Here is a 24,845-nt window from a genome sequence, read left to right on the forward strand (position 1 = left end):
AAACTGCTCCACAGTGACATGAAGCCACTAAGGAAACTACAGTGTATTATAAACACCAGATAAAATGCACCCTCACTACTAGGGCTCTCTGTTACCCAGCTGCCCTGTGTAAAATGACTGAATTAATGCCCTCAATTGTACTACAATTCTTTTTAAACCTCCTGAAACGTATGCTTCATTATACAACTGCTAAGCATTCTTGGCTGCCTCAAAAATATAAAATAAAAAAAATCAGAAATGGAGAATATCTAGTGGAATGAATTTCTCTAAGGGCTTAAACACAGGCTCCAATTTTGTGGAGAAAATCTTACCCACACAAAGAAAGCTCATGCTCAAATAAATGGGTTAGTCTCTAAGGTGCCACAAGTCCTCCTTTTCTTTTTGCGAATACAGACTAACACGGCTGCTACTCTGAAACTTTATTCACACAGTCAGTTTTTCAGAGAAATCCTATATTTAATACATCCTGAATCTGCAGCTAGACTATATAGCTGTGTCTTATGCTCATTAAGTCAGCAGGGAATCTGACAAGTATTCTTTTCTTGCTCAGCTCTCAAGACTCACAAGAATAATAAGATTAAAGTTTTGGAAAGTTCCCAAGAGACAATGTGAAGAAGTTTAAGCCATCAGAGCTGTTATTATAATAGTATATTGTACTCCAATGATTTAGAAAAGTAACTAATAGAAAGATGTACCTTATTATCCCTTCATAATTAGCTATGCTATTTTGACAAGCTATCCTACTTTTCCATAAATGCGCACAAAGTCTCACCAAAAAATCATCTATTTTCAGGTAGGCCTTTTTATAAAGTGCTACTATGGAAACTAATAGCCTTTGGGCGTTCTTATATGGAAGCTAATCCTGATTCTTCAAATCAAAATTGCCATCACAGAACTCCCAAGTGAGACTGATGCCAAGCCCCTCAGGAGCATGTACCCCCTAGACGCACTTCCTCTCAAACGTATTTTAGGCATCTGGCCCACAGTCAGATGCATACAACTAAACAGGCTCGTCCAGTGCACTGACAGCGAAACAACAAAAGTGAGAGAGAAATTCAAGGGAGCAGAGCACCTCTAAAGGCAACCAGTGCCTAGACTCTCTGCCAAAGGTACAAGCAAACAAAGAACACGTTGTGTGTTAAGAATGGGATTCCGCATTGATAATAAAGAGCTTGCTGCCTTTTCCAAGCTAGGCTGGTATCTTATCTACATAAAAGCTAGTCTCACGTTTAATTATAATTAAATATACTTCCCACAAGAAAATGTATATGGTTTAGTGCAGAAAATGCAGGCAAAGAGCTGCACAGAGTTTGGCTTTTTCCAACTGGCAGGAAAACAAGCCTTTGGAGGCAGAAGTTTGACCAGACTAATACAGCAAGGCCTCCCATTCAACAAGGTACTTAAGCATGAGCGTAACTTTAAGCATGGGGGTAGCCCCACTGACTTCAATGGGACTATTCACAAGGTTAACGTTATGATAGTGCTCAGGTATCTTACTAAGTTGGGACCTAGATGCAGAGGAGTGAATCTTATGGGAAACAGCCCAGGGGAAGAAAGCCTTTATTGACAGGCTCCCATAGTAATACTGACCTCCGAACCCGAACACACTGGGTGTTAGGGAGGGAGCTGAACATACACATGGAAATAACCAGAAAACATTCATGCTTTTTGGATGGGATTTTCCAAAGGGCTCAGTGTTGGCCTAAAGCTGCTCACATGGCAACCAATGGGAGTTTTACCGTTGACTTCAATGGGAGTGGAGTTAGGCCAACACCGACATCTTTGAAAAATTCTACCCTTTATGTTTATCTCAATGTACAAGATGGGATCAGCCCCATCTTTGTAGATGAAGACTCAATAATGCCTAAGCTATCTAGGGGCCCAATGACCAAGGAAGAATTACAAGTGAGTGAAACCACATCAGAAGCAGGTGCATATTCTCAGAAGACATCTATGGTCATAATGTTAGAAAGCATTGTTTTATTTTGTTTTGTTTTTTAAAAGATCAGCACTCTAAGACGATACAGGTTAGTAGGGGGGACAGTATAATGAGGCTTCCGGAGACCCCACCGCTTTGCATTCTTGCACAGGTGCCATCCATATTATTTCATAAAGGCGGCTCCCATTGTAATAGCCTTTCCAATTGGGTCGAGCCACTGGGTGCTGCACCCTTTCAAAAGCTGGTACAATCCTGGAGAGAACCATGGCAGGGTTGGCCAGAATTTCTCCTTCATGTTGCAGTGTGATTCCCCCACATGCTACCCAGGACAGGCCTGGGCCTTGAACGCACAATCTCCATATAAGGGGCCTGAGTCATTTACACTAAATGCACATTACATTGCTTTAGCAGCACAAACAGACATTAGACAGGATGTAAATATAATTTACTCCCATATTTAGGTTCCCTGTTACATGGTCAGAGCGGTGTAAAATGGCCTTAGTGTAAATAAGAATCAGGCTCAAGGTGTCCATCTTAGAAATATCTTGAAAAACTAAATGACTAATGCAAACACTGGAAATTCTGGGGAAAGCAAGTACTGTTTGACTTAGTGACAAAGAGCCTCTAGAGAGCCAAATAAGCACAGAAAAGCAAAGAATTCTAGGCTCTCAAGGGAAGAGATGATCTGATAATTGTTTCTGAAAAGTGGCAACATATATTACAGAGGAACACAAAGGAGGAAATCCTATAGACTGAACAGACATTCTAATACCAATGAAGAAACCAACAACAGAGCTTAGAGAGCTAAGCAAGATTATTATTCAAGTGCTTGATCCGAGGAGACAAAGATAAAAATCTTAAAACTCACAACATGCTCATGGAGAGAGATGCGCTACAGAGGATGCAAAACATTAATTTCCTAGACCTCAAAATAAGCCTGCAGCCTAAAAGAGAGGTACTGCTCCTGGTAAAACAAGCCGCTCTGAAATCATGTCTTTAACTGAATATCCTGCAAAGCTGCATGGTAGATTTCAAGTAAAGCAAAATATATCCTGGGATTAAGAGAAATCTGTCAAACAGAAGTGAATGTGAGAAGAGCTGAAATCCTGCCTTTCATTTACTTCCATGTATGTCTAGAGAGACAATTCTTCATACAGAACTTTCAGTAACAGTGAAATATTTTTTTCTTCTTTCCCTTGCCTCCTTTTCTTGCTGGATATTAGGAACCTAGTTTTCCAACACAGGAATGTATCTTGCATCTACAAAGGTAGATGTGTGTAAAGTATGCATTTGTGTATTCAAAACGAGTATTTCATGTTAAACTCGGCCTGGATTTGTATCCACGACATAGAGGAGCAAGTCTCTGTAGACCATTACCACTGGTAATGGGCATAGCTGCGTAGTATTTAATTTCATTTTCACATGTTGTGATACAGGGATGATGCACATCTGATACATGCTGGATTAATCCTAGGAGCTCACTAATCAAATGAACTCACTTGATCTTAAAATCAATGGATCAAATGGTGAGAGGTTTCTGAACAGCTGCTGAGTATCTGCAACGCCCATTGAATTCAATAGGAATTGTATAAACTTGGCATCTCTCAGGATTTCCCAATGTAATTTTTATCTGCATAGCTGTACTCTGTTGGGAGTAGAAGAAATCTACATTTCCATTTGGTCTGGAGCAAACCACCCAGGTGGGGTACAAGTGAAAGCCAGCATCAAAGGTGTTCTGTGGGATCAGTAAAGCCACAAAGGGTGGAAGTTTCAAAGGAGCTCAAGCTCCCTTAGGGTCCTTTAAAAATCCCAACCTAAAGCTAGACATGGAGAAGAAAGCAAGCCATCCATCTGTGTGGGGACGGATTATGCATTTGACAGGATCTGTTTGGAAGTGGGCATTTTAAAAGGACATATCCTAATATCCAAATCAGTTTGTGGGAAGGAAAAAAAAAACATTCAGACTCATTGGAAGTAGAAGGTTAGTGAACACTTCAATGTCCATTTATATTAGAACCAGTCTGGGCAGCTAAGGTCACATCAAAGACTCTTCTATTCTGTAAAGCTTTAAGATTTTATACTTTGCTTTGTATTTAAGCTTACTGCCCAGCTTGCAATGCTCTCTCTAGAGTTGTTAGCCCCACTGATTTTTATAACTAGCTTTTCCTTTGTGCTTTTCTCAATCTGCCAATACAACCAGTTTTTATTTCAGACAGTGGTTCTGACATTTCCTATTGTGGCCACGTTGTTAAGATTTCTATTTTCTGATACATGATCTCCTTTCCCTAGACCAACCTCACAACTTCCCTGCAGCAACAGCAAACTATGGCCCTTGATTTTGAGCTGTGGCGCTCAGAGGTGCAACCAGAAAGGAGGAGGAGGGGCAGAGTTTAAGCTGCCTCTGCATTTCCCAGATGCTGGGCTCTGCTGGATACAATTTAGAGCAACCCCGAGTGGTTTCCTACAGCTTCCTATGGGCTACTATACCGACCCTATGGAACTTGAACACAGTACACTCTCGTCATGCTTCCTCTGGCTGCCAGTTTGCCCCTCATCTTCAACCTGCCTCTGTCCGCCTAGGGAAATAAGGTGATGGAGAGCACATAGCACTCTTCCACTAGCCCCATGTGTCCGGGAAAACCCTTTATGCATAGGGTAATACCCTTTTTTCACCAACAGAGTGACAGTCAGGCTGCAGAAGGAGAGAAAACTAGGATCTACATGTTCTGGCTACATGAATGCGTGATATTAGAATTGACAAGACGAAAGTGAGCTTGTCTTAGTCTGCTTAATACAGTGGCGTGGTTACCTCTCCCATGCGGTATCTGTGGTGTTTGATGCCTCTCCCTGTGTGTAAGACTTTACATGTATTAGGTAAAAATCCCCTGGTGTTTTCAATCGCCTCTGCTCTAATCTCTCTGGGTCATTTTGCAGCTGGTTCTATCGTAGAGGGTATTTGCTATTCCTCTAACTTTGACATCAACCACAAACCTGAAAGCAGTTCAAATGGCACCAGAGAAATCTTTGACAAAGTAGTATAGGATGCAACAAAGTGCAGAATGAGGATTAGTTTAAAAAATTAATTAGTCAGGAAGTCTCTGGAAATACTAGCTAAGATCTATACTGCACCGCATCTAGCCTGAAGACTGACAATGTTTTACCTCTGCAAGGGAGCAGCTCCATGCAACTCTTCAAAATGGTCCATGACCATAGCTTGAGAACAACTGATTTAAAAACAACTGGGACTGGATCTTGGGTGCTGTTATTTGGGGACAGGCATCTTGGAGAAAGCAATGGATTCACCTTAGGAGAAGTACGAAGTAACCAAGTAATACATCTGATGCAAATGGGATGGTTCCAGGAGAGAGAGACAGTGAGGGCACAGGGAGAGTCAAATGTCTGGCAGGGTGTTGGACAAGGTGACACTGATGTAAAACTAACAAGCAGCTAATTCCATTTACCTACATATTTTTGGTGGCAAAATTCACTTCCAATTTTCATATAGCACATTTTCCTCTGTTCTCTGTATAGCTGAAACGACTACAAAATGACCAAATATTTTTGTTTCACATGGAAACAAAACTAGGAGCATGATACGCTCTTCAAAAATTGTTAAAGTCAGGAAATGGATTTTGCTCTTTTTGAATAAAAAACCAAAAGCTTTTAGACACTGAGTAATGCCCATTCTTTTCTGCATGTCATTATTGCTGAAAATTATTTGCATGCTTTCATAAAAATAAACTACCATTTGGGTCTCAAAGATCTCAAATGTTGCATGTGTTAACACTGGCATGTTTTCTTACCTTAGATTTGTGATCGGATGTTAAAGCCTGAATTTTAATTTCAGTTTCTTTCTTCATTTCAAGACAATTACTTCCTCTAAAAAAGCAAAATGGCAAATGTGTGCCACAAGTTAAATATCTTCCCATCCAGTCAGCTCATACTAATGTATAGTTAGTCAATGATGAAGTACTGTAGTGTATTGGAATGAAATTATTTCTGCTAGCAATTTATCCACACTTTACAAATATTATCGGTTTACTGATCATGCAATTCAAACACACTTCACCTGTTATTTCTAGAGGGGACCCACAATTATTCAATTACTAAGGATATGTCAGCAAGTCCATTTATGATGCTGGTTTCTTTTTTAGCCAAAAAAATTAAACTTCAGCCTGAAAACCTGCAAACAGATTCACTGCCTAGGTATGATTTTTGTTTTGTTTTGCTTGTTTTAAAGCCAATTGTGCTACCTTTTGGTTTGAGGCATGAAAAATGTATCTTGATTGCTAGTTTCCATTGTGATTTCTGCATCTTTAACAGAAAAAGATTTATTGTCAAGTACAGCTACCTACAACGAGTGCCCCGCTGCAGCAAAGCTGAAATGACCGCAAGGATTGGTCTTCATACCCGTGTGCCATGAAAGAGGATCTGCACAGCCCAAACTGGCCAATGTGGCGTGGCTGGCACAGACCCCATGCCAGTACATTCAGGTTTTTGGAGCTGAACTTTGTATGGATCCAACAGCACCAATCCTCACACAGACCTGATCCTGCAACAGAATGCATATAGCAGGACCGTGGCACCCATGTGGAACCGAGCTAAAGTTAATAGGGTTCTGTGTGGGTGGCAAGGGTCTTCTGGTATTGTAGGGGCATCACAGGCTGGAAGAATAGCTACAGAGGGGTTATGCTGCCACCCAATAACTTGCCTGCGCGGTGGGTAGAAGAGTGATGAAATACCACCCTCCCACAACAGTTCCCTTCACAAATCTCAGGGTATGTCTATACTACCCGTCGGATCGGCAGGCAGCGATCGATTCAGTGGGGGTCGATTTATCATGTCTAGTCCAGACGCAATAAATCGACCCCCAAGCGCTCTCCCGTCGACTCCGGTACTCCACCACCGTGAGAGGCGCAGGCAGAGTTGACGGGGGAGTGGCAGCAATTGACTCACCGTGGTGAAGACACCGCAGTGAGTAGGTCTAAGTATGTTGACTTCAGCTATGTTATTCACATAGCTGAAGTTGCATAACTTAGATCGATCTCCCCCCGCAGTGTAGACCAGGCCTTACTTGGACTTTGTGCTGGGAGAGGTGGCAGCATACAATGTAGGATCAAAAGTTCCATTACAGCAACAAGAAAGCTTTCAATTAAAGTCTTACAAGAGTCAGTAAATTCTCAATCCATCCTTCAAACCCTGACCTGTCATGCCCTTTCTTGCAGTGAAAGGTTCTTAGAACAACATGCAAATCCACACACCAAACTTCCTGGCCTTTTTGTTTTGGTTTTAGAACAAATCTGTCTTTGACTGGAATATATTTTTATTTCACTTTTTGTGCAGCCCCTTTAAAAAAACATTTCTCATCAAATCCTTAGTTGGTGTAAATCACCATCATTCCATTGTCGTCGAGTGGAACGACATTGATTTGTACTATCTGAAGATTTGCCCCAATTAAATTGTTTATTGCTTGGCTGAAGTAAAATTAAATTAATCACAGTCCTGGAAATGAAGCTTGATAAAAAAATATGCCAGTTTTAAAGACTATTTTAATATCAGAGTGCTGCTAACTTATGGAAATGAGCAGAAAGCTTTATCCTCAAATGTTCCCAGAAAAGTCTGGTATGGAAATACAAGGAGTGTGATGTGCCTTGTGTTTCCTATGGGCCACCGTGAGGATTAATCACTGATTTGCTTGTCACAGCAAGGAAGGTTTTGCATAGATTTCTGCCATAAGTTTGATACTCTGGAAAGTCCTATAGAGTTATAGGGCCAGTTACATCAGACTAAATCTGAAATGTCATTGACTGCAGTGAAGTTACTTTTGTTTTACACTGGTGTAAATGTGTTCAGGATCTAGCCACAATATAGTTTAATGCTTCTTATGCTTTATGAAGATCACTCCACTCAGGAGGATCAAACATATTTATTCAAAGACCCACTGATCAGTAAAATTTCCAAAATCCCAATAGTCAGTGCCAATTGTTTATTCCTTTTTTTAAAAGTAGCATTCAGTCTGCGGTGAGGGAATGTTAAAATGGCTGAACACAATCACCCACTTCTGTACTGTCAAAATGTATGTAAGCTTTAGGTTACACAGTCCTAAATGTGAACAAATTCCTTGGCAACTATCCCACCCCAAGCCGCAACTTTACACACGCACACGCACACACACGTCCTACAGTTTGAATCCTAGACATCCCTGTTAATCCAGGACTGTCCTTGTGTCCCCCTCAACCACATTTCAGAGTTGGAACACGAGTGCACAAGCTCCCCCGCGTCTCTGAGAGATTTATGAGCATGTATGGCATTTGTAGTGTGCATCTGAACTACTTGCTCAAGTGCACAGGGAACTAAATCCTGTCCATCTGTCAGTGAATGAAGCTGTAATTAATTTTTTTCCTGAAAATTATGCAGCTGACAGACACGTCATGCCATGTGGGAGATACACTAGAAAAAAAACTACATGTAAGCATCACAAAACCAGAATGGAAGGCATTTTTGTCTTTTGGATGAATATGCACCAAATTCAAATCGAATTCCTTTAATTTTTTTAATTTATTTTAAATCAACGTATTGCTTGTGAAAGTTGCCAGAATGACAGCAGTGGAAACCAAATACATTATTTAGCCAACGAACCAGGGCCCATACTCAGCACCGCACCTAAGCACATGCTTTCAAAGCTAAGCATGTGCTTAAGTTCCATTCGCTGTGCTTACATTTAAGCAGGTGCTTAAAGGTACCGTAGAACAGAGATGGATTTAAGCATGTACTTGAGATCTTGGCTGAATCTGGGCTCAGAGCAGCACAAACAGTGACAGGGTCAACTTCCCCCTGCACTATCCCCTCAGTGTACCTTGATCCAGATGTGAAGGATCCACTTTTAGGAACAACAAGGTAAACCAGAATCTGTGTGCATATAGCACATTGGCCTGTCTGTTAAAACTGGCAAGAATGCACACAGATAGAATAGTTTACATGATAAGGACGTCTACCCACTAGGGATTAGAGGACAGTTCTTTTCCCTTGCACCACAGAACAGCCATCAGATGGTGGCTTTTGCTCATTCATGACCTGGGATGGAGTCAAGCTGGTGACAAGTAAATGGTTCTCTGTCCCAACATAACATCCTGAGGCCATCTACTCCTTTGTTTACACTTAAGGCTTTCATTTTTTTTTCAAAATCTTTTAGTTTTCCAAAGCATGGACCCAAACTATCAGAAATCTTCAGGAGGCCCTGAGGGCAGAGAAGTGTTATGAATGCCAGTGGAAACTTACTGTGATGTAATTGCAGCAACCTAAGTGAGGTGAAACGGGGATGAGTTATCTTCCTAGTCACCCATTCTCAGGTCTTCGTCAGAGGTCTTACACAAAGGTTTTCACTGATTGTTAATGCAGTCATGGACAGTTATCGCCACATTTAAATCTCATATCTGCCTTTGTTTATTTGCTGCTTTGCCTAGACGTAGAAGAGTGGGAAGACCGATCTCTTCTCAGACCAGTGTTAATGCTGATGCGTAAATCTTCTGGCTCAAGGTTCTCAAAATGCAGAACAGCTGTAAGCCTATCTCCCTGGAAGGCAGATACAGTATAATTTCCATGGTGCTCAGTTTGTCACTAATGGTGCAAGGAGTGAATACCATGTGCCATTAGTGAATACCATCTGCCATTAATTATAATCCCAGTTCACACCTGCCAACTCCTTAGCCATGCGCTGCAATTGAATTGAAATGAGCTTTTCCTGTTTCACCAGCTCCCCTTATAATCAGAGTGTCATGATGAAGTGGGCTGTAGCTCATAAAAGCTTACGCTTTAATAAATCTGTTAGTCTCTAAGGTGCCACAAGTACTCCTTTTCTTTTTACGGATACAGACTAACACGGCTGCTACTCTGAAAGCTGATACTTCAGTGATCTGTTTGCAACATTAGGATTGTTTCTGGAAGTGCTGCTCAGCCTAAGAAATATTTGGGTCCTGACAATGGTTGTCCTTCCTTAAAGTAAAAACAGCTCATGGTACACTTTGGAAGAGTTCATGTAGTCTTTGCATAACTTATTGTGGAGACTTCTTGTTACCTCTTTTGCTTCAGAGACTGCTACTTCTAATAAGAGTTTTGTTTAATATAATTTCAGGCACACACACATATTTTACAAATACTGTTCATCCAAATACTATATCAAACACAGTAAAGCATTTATGAAAGAACCCATCGCCAAAACGGCACCTAAGCTCAATACAGCAAATAATTTTATCAGAGACTGGCCCCAACAGCTCAGTTGCAGACCCTCTACCACCAGCCCAGTATTAATAATTTAATATTATTTTATTAAATTTGTTGGGAGGTGGAGAGTGACGTCATTCCAGGATCAGGGAAATGTTGTTGCCGGATCAGATAATACAAACAATTAATACTAACTGCTAATATAATTCTATATTCTACTAAAAAAGAAAAGGAGTACTTGTGGCACCTTAGAGACTAACAAATTTATTTGAGCATAAGCTTTCGTGAGCTTATGCTCAAATAAATTTGTTAGTCTCTAAGGTGCCACAAGTACTCCTTTTCTTTTTGCGAATACAGACTAACATGGCTGCTACTCTGAAACCTGTATTCTACTAAGAAACTCATTCCCGCTTTTCAGGGGTCACAGGTTAACTGTAAGACTAATGGTACAATATTGTTATTTAATCAAAAAGGGACTTTGGGAGGTAGACGTCAGCAACAGGGGGAAAACAGAGGAGAAGCTGCTACAAGATAAAGAGCTAACAACCGGAGAACAGCAGGAACCTGGAAATTATAGAAACCTCTAGGTTCTGCCTATTAGGACCGCAAGAGACAAATTTTATGAATTATGAAGAAGATATTCCAGAAACTTCAGGAGCAGTTAAGAACAGCATATCGACAATGGGTTAGATCCTAGGCTAGCACAAACCGAGGTAGCTTCACTGCCATCATAAAAGCCAATTTATAATCAGCTGCGAATCTGAAAGAGTATTTACAGTTCCTGTGTTGAGAGGAACCTTTTCGAGATGACGGGAAAGCAGATCCTATTATTTGATCTGAGCTTCCGTCTACAAAGTTCAAGATTAATACATCAATTTTTTCCAAGACCAAATTGTGATCGAAGTCTAATGATGTAATTCACGGAGGTTCTGAGCCTGCTCTCATTGAAACCAAAGGTAAAACTCCCGTTGGTCTCAATGAGAGCAAGGGCAGGCCCATGGATACTGAACATCTGATGTGATTAATTTGCTTTAATGTCACATGCGGAGAAAATAGAGGACTCCAGTAAGGCAAAGCAAGAACAACACTTAGGGCCCAATCCTTAAATCCTCGTGCAGGTTATATTTATATTGACTGAGGAGGGCCAGGTCAGGCTGCTGTAAGTTAAATATAAATTACTTTTCTAGTAATATTTTGTTCCAGACAGTAAAAGCATAAAAATCTGTTTTGATTCTTATAAAACATTTTAAAAGAATATCTTACCCTTTCTTCTTGATTGCCTTCTCTAACATTTTCTCATAAGATAACTTTTCTTTATCATACTGTGCCACTATTTTGTCAACTTGTGTGCAGTGCAACTTCTGCATAGTGCTGTGCTCCTGGAAAACAGTAGGACCTTACAATTAGGTTGCTGGACTTTTAATGTTTCATTTTCTTAAAGTGGATAATATCAGTGTAGGAACAAATATGTCTGGCACTGTATTTAATCCCTTTTAGCTGCTTGATAGCAAGGGGCCCAGATCTCCCACAGTAAATGTAAAACCTTTCTCCTCGGTGCACGTTGCAGGAAAATCTGTCCTGGCAGAGTGCTAATATCCTGAAAATATGGTATACAGCTACCATAAACCAAGAACTTTATGGAAAGAAATGCCAACAGGTAATATCTGCATAACTATATCTTTTTGGAATACATGATCATTTAAATGCAGTGCAGTAATAAGATTTATGAACTCAGAGCAGGTACCATATAAAGATTCTGGAACCCCGGGGATCACAAAAAAACAACAGGCATCCCCCTAAGTATCCTAGAGTGAACACAGCCCCAGATCTTCAGCTGGTGTAAATCACGTAGCTCAACTAAAGTCAATAAAAATTGACACTGGCTGAGGATCTGGCCCATAAGTCTAGTGGCACTCGGTATTTTGTCCTAGCAAAGGTTCATCGCGCAGAAGCTGGTTTCTTATTCCAAGTGATGTTAAGCTACGCAATAGGGCTATCAAATGTATATTTAGTTAGCTGCAACGGACTATTTGTGTTTTTCTTTCCGGCCTTCCCCAGGCACAAGCTACTCATAAAGGACCTGATTCTGATCTATATCACACCAGTGTAATTCCACTGATTTCAATGGAGTCACACCTGATTTATACTAGTGTAAAGGGGGAAACAATTTTCCGCATGGGAATAAAAGGTTAATTACGTACACACATATTACATACACAGGTCCACCTCTTTATAAAAACCTTTCTGTTTCAGAAGTAATAGTCCTCACTTAATGCTTGTGTGTCCTGGCTCTGCAGTGGACTGAAACTCATAAGTCATTTTAATCACCCTTCCTTATGAAACATGCTCATTATTCTTCAAACATCTGGCTGCCAGTGATGGTAGGAAAATACTGAGCAGACACTGGAATAGGGAATTTTGTTGTTTTAATTATTTTATTAACGTACTATACCCCTAGATTTTATCTAGTCTTGACAAAAAGGTCTTGTATTAACTGTTATGGTTTGGTTTACTGTGGGAAATGTAAGCAGATCACATTTTACATTAAAAAGTTACCAGGATTTTTTTTTGGTCTGTTTTCATTTAGTTTCACTACACATTCTGAATTTACACGACTGCTCTATACCATAGGCTTCATTGCTACTATTTCTATATATCATAGCAACCAACTCATCCGTGTAGTTCCTTTTAAAAATACTAACGAAAGAATTTCACCTCCCTTTAACAAATGCTGCAACGCTTTTAAAAGCTAGCGTTAGAATGTAAACCTGAATTCCAGCATCTGCTATCCACCCCTCTGGGCAATAACATAATGCAGCTCCTGCAATTTCTATTCAGGATGAAGCTCTGAGCTCTCTGTTCTGCAGAGAATCAAACAAAAAAAATGGACTTTACTAGCATCAGAAAGATGTCAGCTTCAGCAGGGAATACACAGGCTGATTAGCAATCTAAGAGAAACTGCAGACAGTGAAAAGGATGAAGCAGGCCTGACGGCACTAGACAGCCACAGGTGAATTGTCTGATATATTTAATTACTAAAGCTACACACTCTTCCCCAGATAAACGGAACAGTACAATTCTTGATATAAAAGACTAAGCATAATTATCTGAAATTATATGCCATCTGTACACTTGTCCAGCACTTCTGCATGAACTGGGAAAAGGAGGCAATATTCAGTGCTGGAATCCTGCTTTGTTTAGGAACCATACAGAACTTCCCCATCACAACCTAATTTGATTCTTTTCTGAATACTCATCTTTATCTAAGAGGATATACTCCCTGAAATGTTGTATTCAACAGAAAGTTATTTTCGATAGATAATCAACTGGGCTGTGCTTTCTTTGTGGACACATGCTCATCATAAATTGTTTCACGAAACAACGCTTTAGTTTGAATGCACAGAAACGCAGCTAAAAAGGAAGAAAATACAAAGCTCTGTGTACTGGGAAACTGCCATGTCTGCCTGTGCCATCCAAGTAGTTGGGTGATGCTAAGCTAGCAGAGCAGAGACAGGAAGAGATCACTGGAGAGAAGTCGGACGACCCTGGAGAGGAGTGAAGACAGACTGATTGATGGGGAAAGCGTGGTCTGGTTTGCTGTTCATGTTGGTGCTGGCTGTTTCTAAAGGCAGCAGGGCAGCGCTCCATTGTTTATTAGAGCATTTAAAGCCCTTTGAGCCTGATCCATTTTTCTTAATTCTCTTTTGTGATGCATGTGTGCACATGGTCTCCTCCTCCTGCACTTCATTCACCCTTTCATCCTCCTCTGTCATCTGCCACCTCTGGCTCTCTTCTGAGATTTCCTCAGCTCCTGCTGCGAGCTGAGAATTAACTATTCATTTCTCCTCTCATCCCCTTCTTTCTTCACAAGGTTGCTGATGAACTCTCAAGTTTTGCCTTTCTGACTCCCTTGACAAAGCATTGATGATGTAAAGTAGCTTTAAGCGGGGAGAAAAAGAAAACTTAGTTCACACGCGCAAGTGCCGCCTTGTGATTTGGGAATGTTTGTGGGGAAGGAGGAAGCAGAAAAAATAAAGATTGTAGGTTGAAAAATGTTGCAACATAACTGTGCTATTGTGCGACATAACTTACTGGCATCCATTGTGTCAAATGTTCTTGAATTTTCTGAATCACGATATGAAATGACTGCACTTTATTTAAAGGGGCAATATTGCACCCAAACCCCATTGCTCTGGTAAGCTGCTGGACCCACTATGGGATGAGCCTCATGGTAAGTACATTTTTTAACGCCCAGTTCCTCTTTTAACTTTGATTTCTGCCACTTAGCACAATGGCATGCACTGCATTTGTTAAGGCTAACTTGGAGAACAGAGCCATTGCAAGTAGCGATGCAGCTCTGGGAGAGTCCCTTTGTGAATATTTCTTCTTATCTTCAGAATGGCATTTCTGAGCCTGAAGCCACCTTCATAAATTGGGAATCATAGAATATCAGAGTTGGAAGGGACCTCAGGAGGTCATCTAGTCCAACCCCCTGCTCAAAGCAGGACCAATCCCCAATTTTTGCCCTAGATCCCTAAATGGCCCCCTCAAGATTTGAACTCACAACCCTGGGTTTAGCAGGCCAATGCTCAAACCACTGAGCTATCCCTCCCCTGTATGTAAAGAGCTGGGACAGTGAATTTTTATGGGACGTGTGGAAAAATAGTCCTTCTGCTTTATTTGGCAACACCCAGGCTCTGAGTTAAATGCATCTTCAATCTGCATCTCCAAAAAAACTACAGAGGAACATTCTGAAGAATAACGTAATGCAGCACAGTAACTTGTACCAAGGTCTTTTCATCCCCAGAACGCTTTGCCTCACCAGGATCATCATCTTCCCTTGCCTCCAGTTTTGACCCTCTGTCTTTGAGTTCACTCACACCTGGTTCCCCAAAGTAACTTGTCCTCTTCTCACAGCTGGATGAGAGTTGAGAGCTCTCCAATAACTACAAAGGTACAGCCAGAAATTTTTACCCCCAATGTAAGCCCAGTTTTTCTGGGTAGGTCTGCCTTTCTGACCTGGAGTCACAAAATTATCATTCGATAATAGTTCCTCAAACTTCTGACATGGCTTGGCACTTCCCAGTGTGTGAGTTTTGTCTGGAGCCTTCCTGTACATTGACAGACTACAGAAAACGCAACATAGCTCTGCATGGCCTGACAAATTCATTCCAGATTGCCATCAACGTCCTTATGTTGGACTCTGTCCAAACGACTGAACATTCATGCTCACCATCTGAGATGGATCATCAGTGATCCAAGAGAAGCAGAGGCTGACAATCAGGTATGTGCCATGGCTACCACCAGGCTATGGATACACCAGCATGGCTTTTTCCCGTTACATATATAAACATAGGGACCCTCGCTCTATCAGCTGCATAGCATAAAGCACAGAGAATGCAGGGGGACAAGGCACTACACCTAAGGTATCACACTCTATGGGACTGCCAGTCACAGGGAGAACCGGGAGGAAAGACGACTAGCTAAAATGGCTTAGCTCAATGATTCTCAAAGCAGGTCTGCTGCTTGTTCAGGGAAAGCACCTGGTGGGCCGAGCCAGTTTGTTTACCTGCTGCATCCGCAGCTTTGGCCGATCGTGGCGCCCACTGGCCTCGGTTCGCCGCTCCAGGCCAATGGGCGCTGCGGGAAGCAGTGCGGGCCGAGGGATGTGCTGTCTGCCCTTCCCGCAGCCCCCATTGGCCTGGAGCGGCAAACCGCGGCCACTGGGAGCCACGATCGGCCGAACCTGCGGATGCGGCAGGTAAACAAACTGGCCTGGCTCACCGGGGGCTTTCCCTGAACAAGCGGCAGACCAGCTTTGAGAACCACTGGCTTAGCTGACACACGTCTGATTTGCTGTCTGTGTAGACTAGAGATAACTGTTACATCCACAACTATTGTCAAGACTAGGTCCCAAGAAAAACTCCAAGTCAGTTCTACAGCGTATTTCAAACACTGCTTGTAAATGTAATGTATATGGAGGCAAACAAAGTTTCAAGTGGAAATATGTTCTAGACTGGTTGACAGTATATTTGGCACCACCCAGGTATACCATAAATCTCAGGTTCAGGATTTTCTGAATCCTCTGTCATTTTAATTTCACTCGTTTCTTTTAGACACAAAGATACTAAAAAATTACAAATTGCCGATTAAACTCCAAATTGCAGCCAATAATACAATTAAAATATGGCTTTCTGAGGCAAAAGGATTTTACCAGCTACTTTGCCTGTCAACGTAAGCCACATGATAAATACCACTTGCAACTATTTGAATGTTTAAGGTACATTTAATTCATTTTTAGTATTAATATATCTGTGGGTAGTGGTTAAGGCCCAGTCAGCAGGCTACTAAAGCACGTGAAGCCTGTGGGATTACTCATGTGCTTAAATTAGTTGTGTGCTTTGGTACCTGGTCGAATCAAGGCCTAAACTCTTGTGGATAGAGAACATATCTTCCTATGTGTGTGTAGAGTACAGTGCCCAGCACATTTGGGGCACTAATGTTAATATAAATAATAAAAATAGCTAATTCTATATTTAAGCAATTCACAGGCAGTGCCCCAGTTGCTGATATTCTGCAACCAAGATTTTACACTTGCTCAAATTCTATTAACTATAATTCATGTTTCTATTTAAAGCTCCTATAGCATGTTACATAAGAAATACATATTTTGGAGTTGTTATATTTTAGATTCTCTTTAAACATCTCCTATACATCTCTGGCTGTAAAATAAATCAGCCCTAGACTTTTAAGCAGTATTTGAAAACAACAATTTGATCCACGTTTATTTTGAATACCCAGCAGAAGTGTATTATTATGTATAACTCATCACTGATGAATGTCACACAGTGGGGATTCCACAGCAATTCACTCTACATTACATACAATTTTAATCAAAAGCCTTATAATTGCTCAAATACTCCTACTCATTTCATAGTAGTGTCAGTTGCTTTTATATCCCAGCTGCAATTCACTGATATTATTTTTCAGTAAAAGTTAATATCAAGAACATAAAAATGATTACACGGCATTATGAAACAATAAAGGTATTTCTCTTTAAGCCACGCCAGTTTCTATATTACGATGTCTGGAACAAACCTGCACAATCCCCATTATTTTGAGCAATGAAGATTTCAAGAAGATTCTAACACATTTGTGTGGCTTTTTATGATCTTGGATCCATGTTAGCATGTTTTATGATTAAAAAAAATACACCTTACACTGCATAATCACAGTTTCATGCACACACATTTATATGCAATACATATGGTGTGCTGCCAATTTCTGCATGAAAACTGGAATGGCAAATGAAAAATGTCACCATTACCACACCAAAATTCCTTCCTGTGAACCATCAGGGAACCTTACAGATAACCAGCTGAGCAGTGCAGTCTTTTGGCATTTCAATATTACCATGAGTCAGACTCATCAGTATTTTTATTTCAAATATGCAAGAGCAGTTGCTCCACCGTGTGACTTTTGTGCAGCCTTCAGCTTATTATGCACATGTAACTCCATTGTAGGCAAATGGACATGTGCCTACCTACACTGGGGTAAATCTGGTGCTCTATGTTCTAGAGCATTTAGTCCAAAGTCTTTCCAAAGGAAGTTTTAAAAAAAAGGAAGTTATTGAAAATTAATCTGGATACGTTTATTTAGGGGGAAATTCAACCCAGGTCAGAGTACCCTGATCAGCAGCCCCACGAGGAGAGGTGGGGGAAGCAGTCTGCTATGGAGGAGCTTCTACAGCGGCTCTAGAAAGGGGTTGAGGAATTTGCATTTGGATTCATGACTATTCAAAATCTGAGGACACCACAGAGCTGCCGCACCTTGCCCCATTGCACACAGCAGATCCATGCTAGTTTCACTGCATTTAGGGTTGTACTCTAGCCAGAGAATTTGGCCCAAGGTGAGCTGGTGACATGAATATACAACGTCATACCTTGAGGATTTTGCAGAAAGAGAAGCAGGATATTGAGGGAGAATAATCTCATACACTCCACTAACAGCAGGCAAAACACATAATTACGGGTATATAACATTTCTTGGCACATTCAGTGGGTACTGTAAACACTGGCAGACCAGGTGTCAGCTCACACCAAAGCCCGAGGCCAATTCACCTTTCTATTAGTATAGATCAAAGTGATTGTTAAATGTATAAGAATGTATTTGGTGTTTAAACTCCATGAAAACTAATGGGATGTTACATGCATTGTTTTCACATATCTGTATCCTGTTATAATGGGATAGCAAACATTTACATTGTATATATATCCTGATAACTAACCCATTCAACGAGAAAGACGCCTTGTGTAATGCAAATGAAGAACTTCAGCAGGAAACTAATTTTGTGCATTTGAAGGCCAGCGTGATGATCAGAAATTGAAGACCATCTAAATGGATTCCTCTATCTCTCCATCAATCAAAGGCAGAGCCTGTGTGGGTGGTGACTCTGTCAGTGTGTTTTCTGTGAGAAAAAGCTATACGTATGGATTCAGGGAAATATCCTGCATCTCTGGACTGTTTGGATTGTAACAGGGCAGAAGAATTGAACGAGAAGATGGAGATCCCCAGAGTTATTCTGGGTAGCACTGAGAGACTTTTTGGAAGACTGACAGATTACTACATCTTTACTACCATTTGGAATTATAGACTGTGACTCACCTGTACATGTGTTTGACCTGCTTTAACCTCTCAATAACTCATTTCTTTTTCTTAGGCCATGTCTCCACTACCACTTATGCTGGCAAAACTTATGTCGCTCGGGTGTGAAAAAGAAACCCCCACCCCATTCGAGTGACGTAAATTTCGCTGGCATAAGTGGCAGTGTGCACAGCGCTATGATTGCAGGAGAGCTTCTCCCACCGACATAGCTACGGCTGCTCGCTGGAGGTGGCCTCCTGTCGGTATAGAGCAGCTACCCGAGAGATCTTACAGCAACGTGGCTGCATTGGTACAGTTGTGCTGCGGTTAGCTCTCCAGTAGACACCGCCTTAGCTAATAAACCTAGTTAGTTTTCTATAGAATTGGTCTTTGATGTGAGATCTAGCATGCTACCCGACCTGGGTGAGTGACCTGGTCTCTTGGGACTGGGAGTAACCTGGAATATTTGTGATTTTTGGTGTAAGTGACCATTTATCACATAGTCCAGCTTGTCTGGGTGGCCAGATAGACTGGAGTGTCTAAGGGGACAGTCTGGGACTCCATTATAACACTACTGAAGTACTTTGGGAGTTTACATTTGGTACTGGGTTGGTGAAATCTAATGATACAACATACCACCAGGTTGGGGGTGAGGGGACCTGCCATGCTTTTGACAATCTGTTCTGAGGTAGGCACTCACAGTCATGACAGTTACACTTAAAAACACCTTTCTTCTGTTTGACAGAGTCAATGGCTTTGAGAGAGATTCCCTATACTTAAAATAAGGAATACAGCTAAAACTGGTAATATCTCTTAACACAGAAGGAGATTTTTATATGTGACCACTTTGTGACTCTGTACCCTATATTCTTCACAGTGATATTATTATGATATGCTTATAGCATAATTATAATGTATTTTACGCAAGATAAGGCATGTGAGGTGTCATTGGGAAAGTTATGACTTGCTGAATATGATTATCCTATTTGTACGCATGTATCATTTTTGTATCTGAAGTTATGAATATTGACTATGTATCTGTATTTCAAATGTAGTTACACCTAGTTAACGCTCACTAGACAAGATGCTTTCAGTCCAGATAGTGGGTGGGGAAGGGCCTCTTTAGGGTAATGGGCCATTAGGAAAAAACAACCGGCCTTAGAACAAGTTTATCTCCCACCTGGTGATGAACGTTCCTGAGAACACTCCAAACAGCCTGTGATTAACGGCTGCTATGACTCTACATGGACATGTGATCAGACCACACAATGCTGGACTCCATCTTGGGATGTCAGTATTTTTCCACAGACTGGTCTGGGAACTAAGCACTGAAACAAAGGGTTCCACCATATGCTAAAGCTATATAAGGCAGGGAGTGACATCATTTGGTGTTCTTCACTCCCCACACAAGAAGACTCCTGGAAACACCTGAGGAACAAAGACTTAACTGGGGGAAGTGCTGGACCCAGGCTAAAGGGATTTCTAGCCTGCGAATGAAAAACTTGGGGATTCCAAGCTGTAAAGCAAGTGCAGTTTGCCCTTTAAGAATCTGCAGCCTGCTTGCATCATCTCTTAGGGTGAGAATCTGCTAATTCATATCCAATCTATTTAGTATATTAAGCTTAGTTTGTGTTTTTTATTTATCTAGCCGCATGGGGTGTTGCTTTTAGGTGACTCTACTGGCTAATCCCTTGTATAGGAGCTGTGTGCGTGCCCCACACCCTGCCTTCAGGCTACCTTGAACACATCCCCTGTGAAATTTCCATGAGCACAGCTCATTTGCTCAGGGACCAGAATTTAGCCTGTGTATTAATGACAAGGTACAAAACAAAGATCTCTATTAAAAGCTCCACATCCACATGTGCAGTGCCATGGTGTCTCCCCTTCCAAGAGACTATGCTTCCTGCATGTGCCTCAGGCAGTGACTGTTGGGTTCCTGATATTGCTCAGTGTAAACGTTCTTGTCTGTTTTAAAGATCAAATCATTACTGCAATCTGCAAAACTCATAAGCTACTTTATTTAAAACTCACTAATGGTACACAGCTAAGACTCAGGAGCAAGTTGTTCCTAGTATGAAAGTCCTTTTTGAAAGGCTGATCATTACAAAATTTACTGGTGTTTTTCAGATTCAGTGAAATGCCAAATAAATATGAACATTACAGTATAGGAAGGTGACAGCTCACTAGGTGGGTGTCATTACAAAAATATTCAGTCTTATCTACTGGCAGCAGCTTTATAAAACCCCCTGCGTGTTGCATCTCTGGGTTTATAGTACACCCACGTTAGAGAAAAAATAATATAAAACCCTTAGAACCAAAATATCTTTGTGGCTTGCTGAACTTCTGAAGATCTTTCCACTGCCCCAGCCACAAAGGATAAAGAACAAGATGCTGTGGATGGGAGGCTGCACCTTTATTCACCTAATGTATCTGTGAATACCTAGCAAATAAGGCTTAAGTCACTGTGTTTTTCTTAACGGTTTCCACCTACTTGGGAGGTCCTGCCTTCAGCAGCTCCCATTCCCAACCTGGTCATAGCTCGGCACAGGGACCCCACCACCCTCTCCTTGTGTGAAGGTTAAGAGGGTCTGGAAAAGAGGTATGTGAGGGAGTGTCTCCTTGCTGTACCAGATGTAGGAGCCCAAGCCCCCTTTCCCGGTTGCCTTGGGGGATGCCTTCCTCTAAATCCACTTCCAACAACTGCTTATCAGGGAATCGGACCCCCTATGGACTGAGTGCACAGGACACCTGCTACCTACCAATTTGCAACATCTTCATCTATCCTGCTTATCTACCTCACTGGATCCCTGATTTGCTGTGAGGAAGATGACAAAACCCACCCTGCCTCGGCCAATCTGTCAGTGAGGGGAAAATTCCTTCCCAGCCTCAAAAGAGAGAGAAAAAAAAAAAGGCAGCAAGCACGCTGCTCACAGCAGATCATTAAAAACCTGGTCCTGCTCTGATCTCATGGGTGATTGGTGACTCCTGAAAAAGCGTGAGCCACTTCCTGTCCCCAACCAGTGAGGTAAGTTCTCCTTTCCCTATCCGTGTAAGCCAAACGCAGGAGGGATCCTTAAAGGACCCTCATCTCCCTTCCTTCCCGCCTGCCAGACAAAGACCCACTGCACTGGGTTGTGGTGAGCACTTTATAGACGGGCTATAACTGAAATAAAGTCCATAGATACAGAAAGCGTAAGCAGCAGTAAATTCACACGTGTGCCATGATTGGCACAGTCTTGCAACCAGTTGGTAAATTATTTTAAGAATGGCAGAATTACAGCACAAGAGGGCAGTGATGAAATTTGGCTTCCACTTGGCATTCAGCTGCAGTCCAGACAAAATCAGGCTGCCATTTGCACATGCATGCAGATTCCAATGACTGTGTTCAACTAACGGGATTATCAAGCCCCTCAGTGTGGACTTTTAAAAGAATACGTTTTTTCCAAACATCTTTTTGAAGCTAAGTAGTTGTGGGGAGGCTCCACCTTCTCGTCACAGTTCCTGTGACCTGGTCAGTTTGATCACTCCCCCCTCCACCTCCTCAAGGACCAGTTTTGGCATTGGTACAGCATGGGACCAATGACATGTGCCGCCAGATGATGGTATGTTGCTGCTACTGCTAAGGGTAAATGTAACTTGTGATTCTTTTTTCCTAGAAAATGATGTTTACTTCTCATGCCGTCAGGAGGGTGGGGACTGGAGACTGAACTGGATGACCTCTCGAGGTCCCTTCCAGGACTGTGATTCTATGCTGCACGAGTGGCTTCACTTTCAGTTTCTTTGCCTTTCTGGAAAAATCAGGAGCCACATGTTTATAACGGAGCAAAAAGGCCGAGCTACATGGCTACACTGACATGTCTGATCCTCACCCCTGTATTGCACCATGCCGTGTAGGGCTAGTTCTCAATGTAAGCAAATGGACTGCCATTTTGATCACACCTTTCTACGATAAGCCCAACCTTCCCAGAGAAGCACATGCCCCTTCGAGACTTTGAGGAAAGGCATGCACACACTGAAATGATTGTTGCCAGTGCAAGGGAACTCCCTCTCTTCCGTAACGGAAAGGCAGGGGGAATATGGAAGAGTTGGTGGAGAGTCACACAGAAGGACATATGATGGGGAAAAAAAGGGTTGGATGCGGCAACCTTCGAAAAAGGCCATATGGGAAAAACAAGCTGTTATGAGCTCAAGTCACTGCCTCATCAGTCTTCTGAGTAACAGTGCAAACCTCGAGAATGAATTCTGCTGTAAAACAGAAGGCGATTTTAATGTGCCTTGCAAATGTGACGACAAGAGATGAAGCCCCTGCTTAGATTTTCAAATTAGTGATCTTACCTGAGATAAAGTTTTTAAGAATAGTATTTATGCCTCTGCCACCAAAATACGGTGGTTTAAAATAAAAAAGAATCAATCAACCCCTAAAAAAAAGCTGATTGCTCTCCCAGCAAATTTCAATATTTTCCTCTCTTTCTTTTTAATACTCCTTCCTTAGTACCTAATCTTGCTATTATGTAAGGGCTTGAGAGAAATAGAACATTGCTGAACCTAGGCAGTCCATCTGAGCAGGACGCACCGAGCCCAGGCAGGGATTCCATAGCCCATGCACATTGCAAAGCACAGCACAGTGGCTCTTTACCCCTTAGCACAAGGGTCTTTTAGGAGAGAAGCTCGGTGTGCAGCCGCAATTATGCAGATTTACCAGCCAGCCCTCTGTGGGGGCTGCAGCAGTGCCTGGCAGAGGATAAGCTTTCTTGTCTCCTGCCCAAGCTCTGCAGAACCCCAAAGCCTGGAGAATCCCCCAACTCAACACCCAACGCCCAGGCTGTTCAGTGAGGCTGTGTGCTAGGTAGAGGATTTGGTTCAACACCTGAGAGTCAAAGCTAAGAACTACCCAAGGGAATTCCAGTGGCACAGCTTTTTCTGAGGTGGAAAGGAAAGATGTACTGACTCTGACGTGTGCTTACCTGTCCAGTAACTGGAGTTCTTTGAGATGTGTGGTCCTTACCTGTACTCTGCTTGAAGTGTGCAGCACGCACCTGAGACAGGAAGATTTTTGCTAGCACTGTCCGCTGGTCTGTGCCTGCACCATTCTTCTCCTCATGCTCTGAACACAGGGCATAAAGGGAGGTATAGACCAACTGCGTCTCCAGTTGCCCTTCTACTGTAGAAAGCCCTAGGCTAAGGCTCTACAGCAGAGGGGAAGGAGGGAGGGTAGTGGAATAGAGGTAGCGGAAGACAGAAATAGTCTCTGAGAAATTCTGGGGGATGGGTGAAGTCCCTGAGCGCTGGTAAAGGGCAAACACAGTACCTATCTTTAAAAAGGGGAACAAAGAGGACCATGGGAATTATAGACCAGTCAGTCTAACTCGAACAGCTTCTGTCTCAGACCCCAGGAGGTAGCAAGAAACTGGAGAGGTGGTTGGTCCAGGACACCCCTTAAGCCCTTGGTTTGGAGTACGAGGAGGATAATGGTGCAGGCACAAACTAATGGACACTTCTAGCAATAATGTCCTGGTCTCAGGCCCATGGAGTGCATGCACACCTCAAGTAGAATACACACAGGGACCATCACACAAAGAACCCTACTGAAATAAAAATGCTAGCCGTACTGGAAGGTCCCTTTGCAGACTGACTCGGAAACCAAAAAAGTATGGCCTGCCATCACAACCAGTGTGAAGTACTGAAGTTGTCTTCCCGCCAATATTTATTCACTGTATGTTTTCCTGCTTTAATTTCTAGTTGCTCCTTTACTGCCCTGTAGCCTCTTCCACTTTATCATGAAGAGGTATTTAAAAGCAATATCCGGTCTTTGCAGAGCTTTGCATATACAACTTCCCATTTGTATTGCTCATAATCCTCTGAATAAAATCTCTCCTTTCCCCGACTTCACAAAATCCAAAATTCCATGTTTATCAGCAAAGCTGCTAATCTGTCATTAAGGGAACATGGGAAATTCTAATTTTATCAAGGGGTATAAAATGACTGCTTACTAATTCTGAGGCTACTTATCAGGTATGCTTCTTCCATTAAAATGATCTATCCA

At 42.0% G+C, this 24,845-nt stretch overlaps 1 protein-coding gene across 12 annotated transcripts in view; it reads right to left on the minus strand.

The window, feature by feature from the left end:
• PLCB4 (phospholipase C beta 4) overlaps positions 1-24,845 on the minus strand; it is a 330,863-nt gene that overhangs the window by 16,744 nt on the left and 289,274 nt on the right. For 10 of the 12 annotated variants that reach the window (XM_048842554.2, XM_048842551.2, XM_048842549.2 and 7 more), the window contains 2 exons: positions 11,423-11,538; positions 5,743-5,818 (listed from right to left, as the gene is read on the minus strand). The exons of 1 other annotated variant lie outside the window; for it this stretch is intronic. In XM_048842554.2, coding sequence (XP_048698511.1) covers positions 5,743-5,818; positions 11,423-11,538 — 192 coding nt within the window. The remainder of the gene's footprint in view (positions 1-5,742; positions 5,819-11,422; positions 11,539-24,845) is intronic. One more of the 12 variants, XM_048842559.2, reaches the window with a different exon arrangement.

Source organism: Caretta caretta, chromosome 3, assembly GCF_965140235.1.
Source record: "Caretta caretta isolate rCarCar2 chromosome 3, rCarCar1.hap1, whole genome shotgun sequence".
Taxonomy (NCBI): domain Eukaryota; kingdom Metazoa; phylum Chordata; order Testudines; family Cheloniidae; genus Caretta; species Caretta caretta.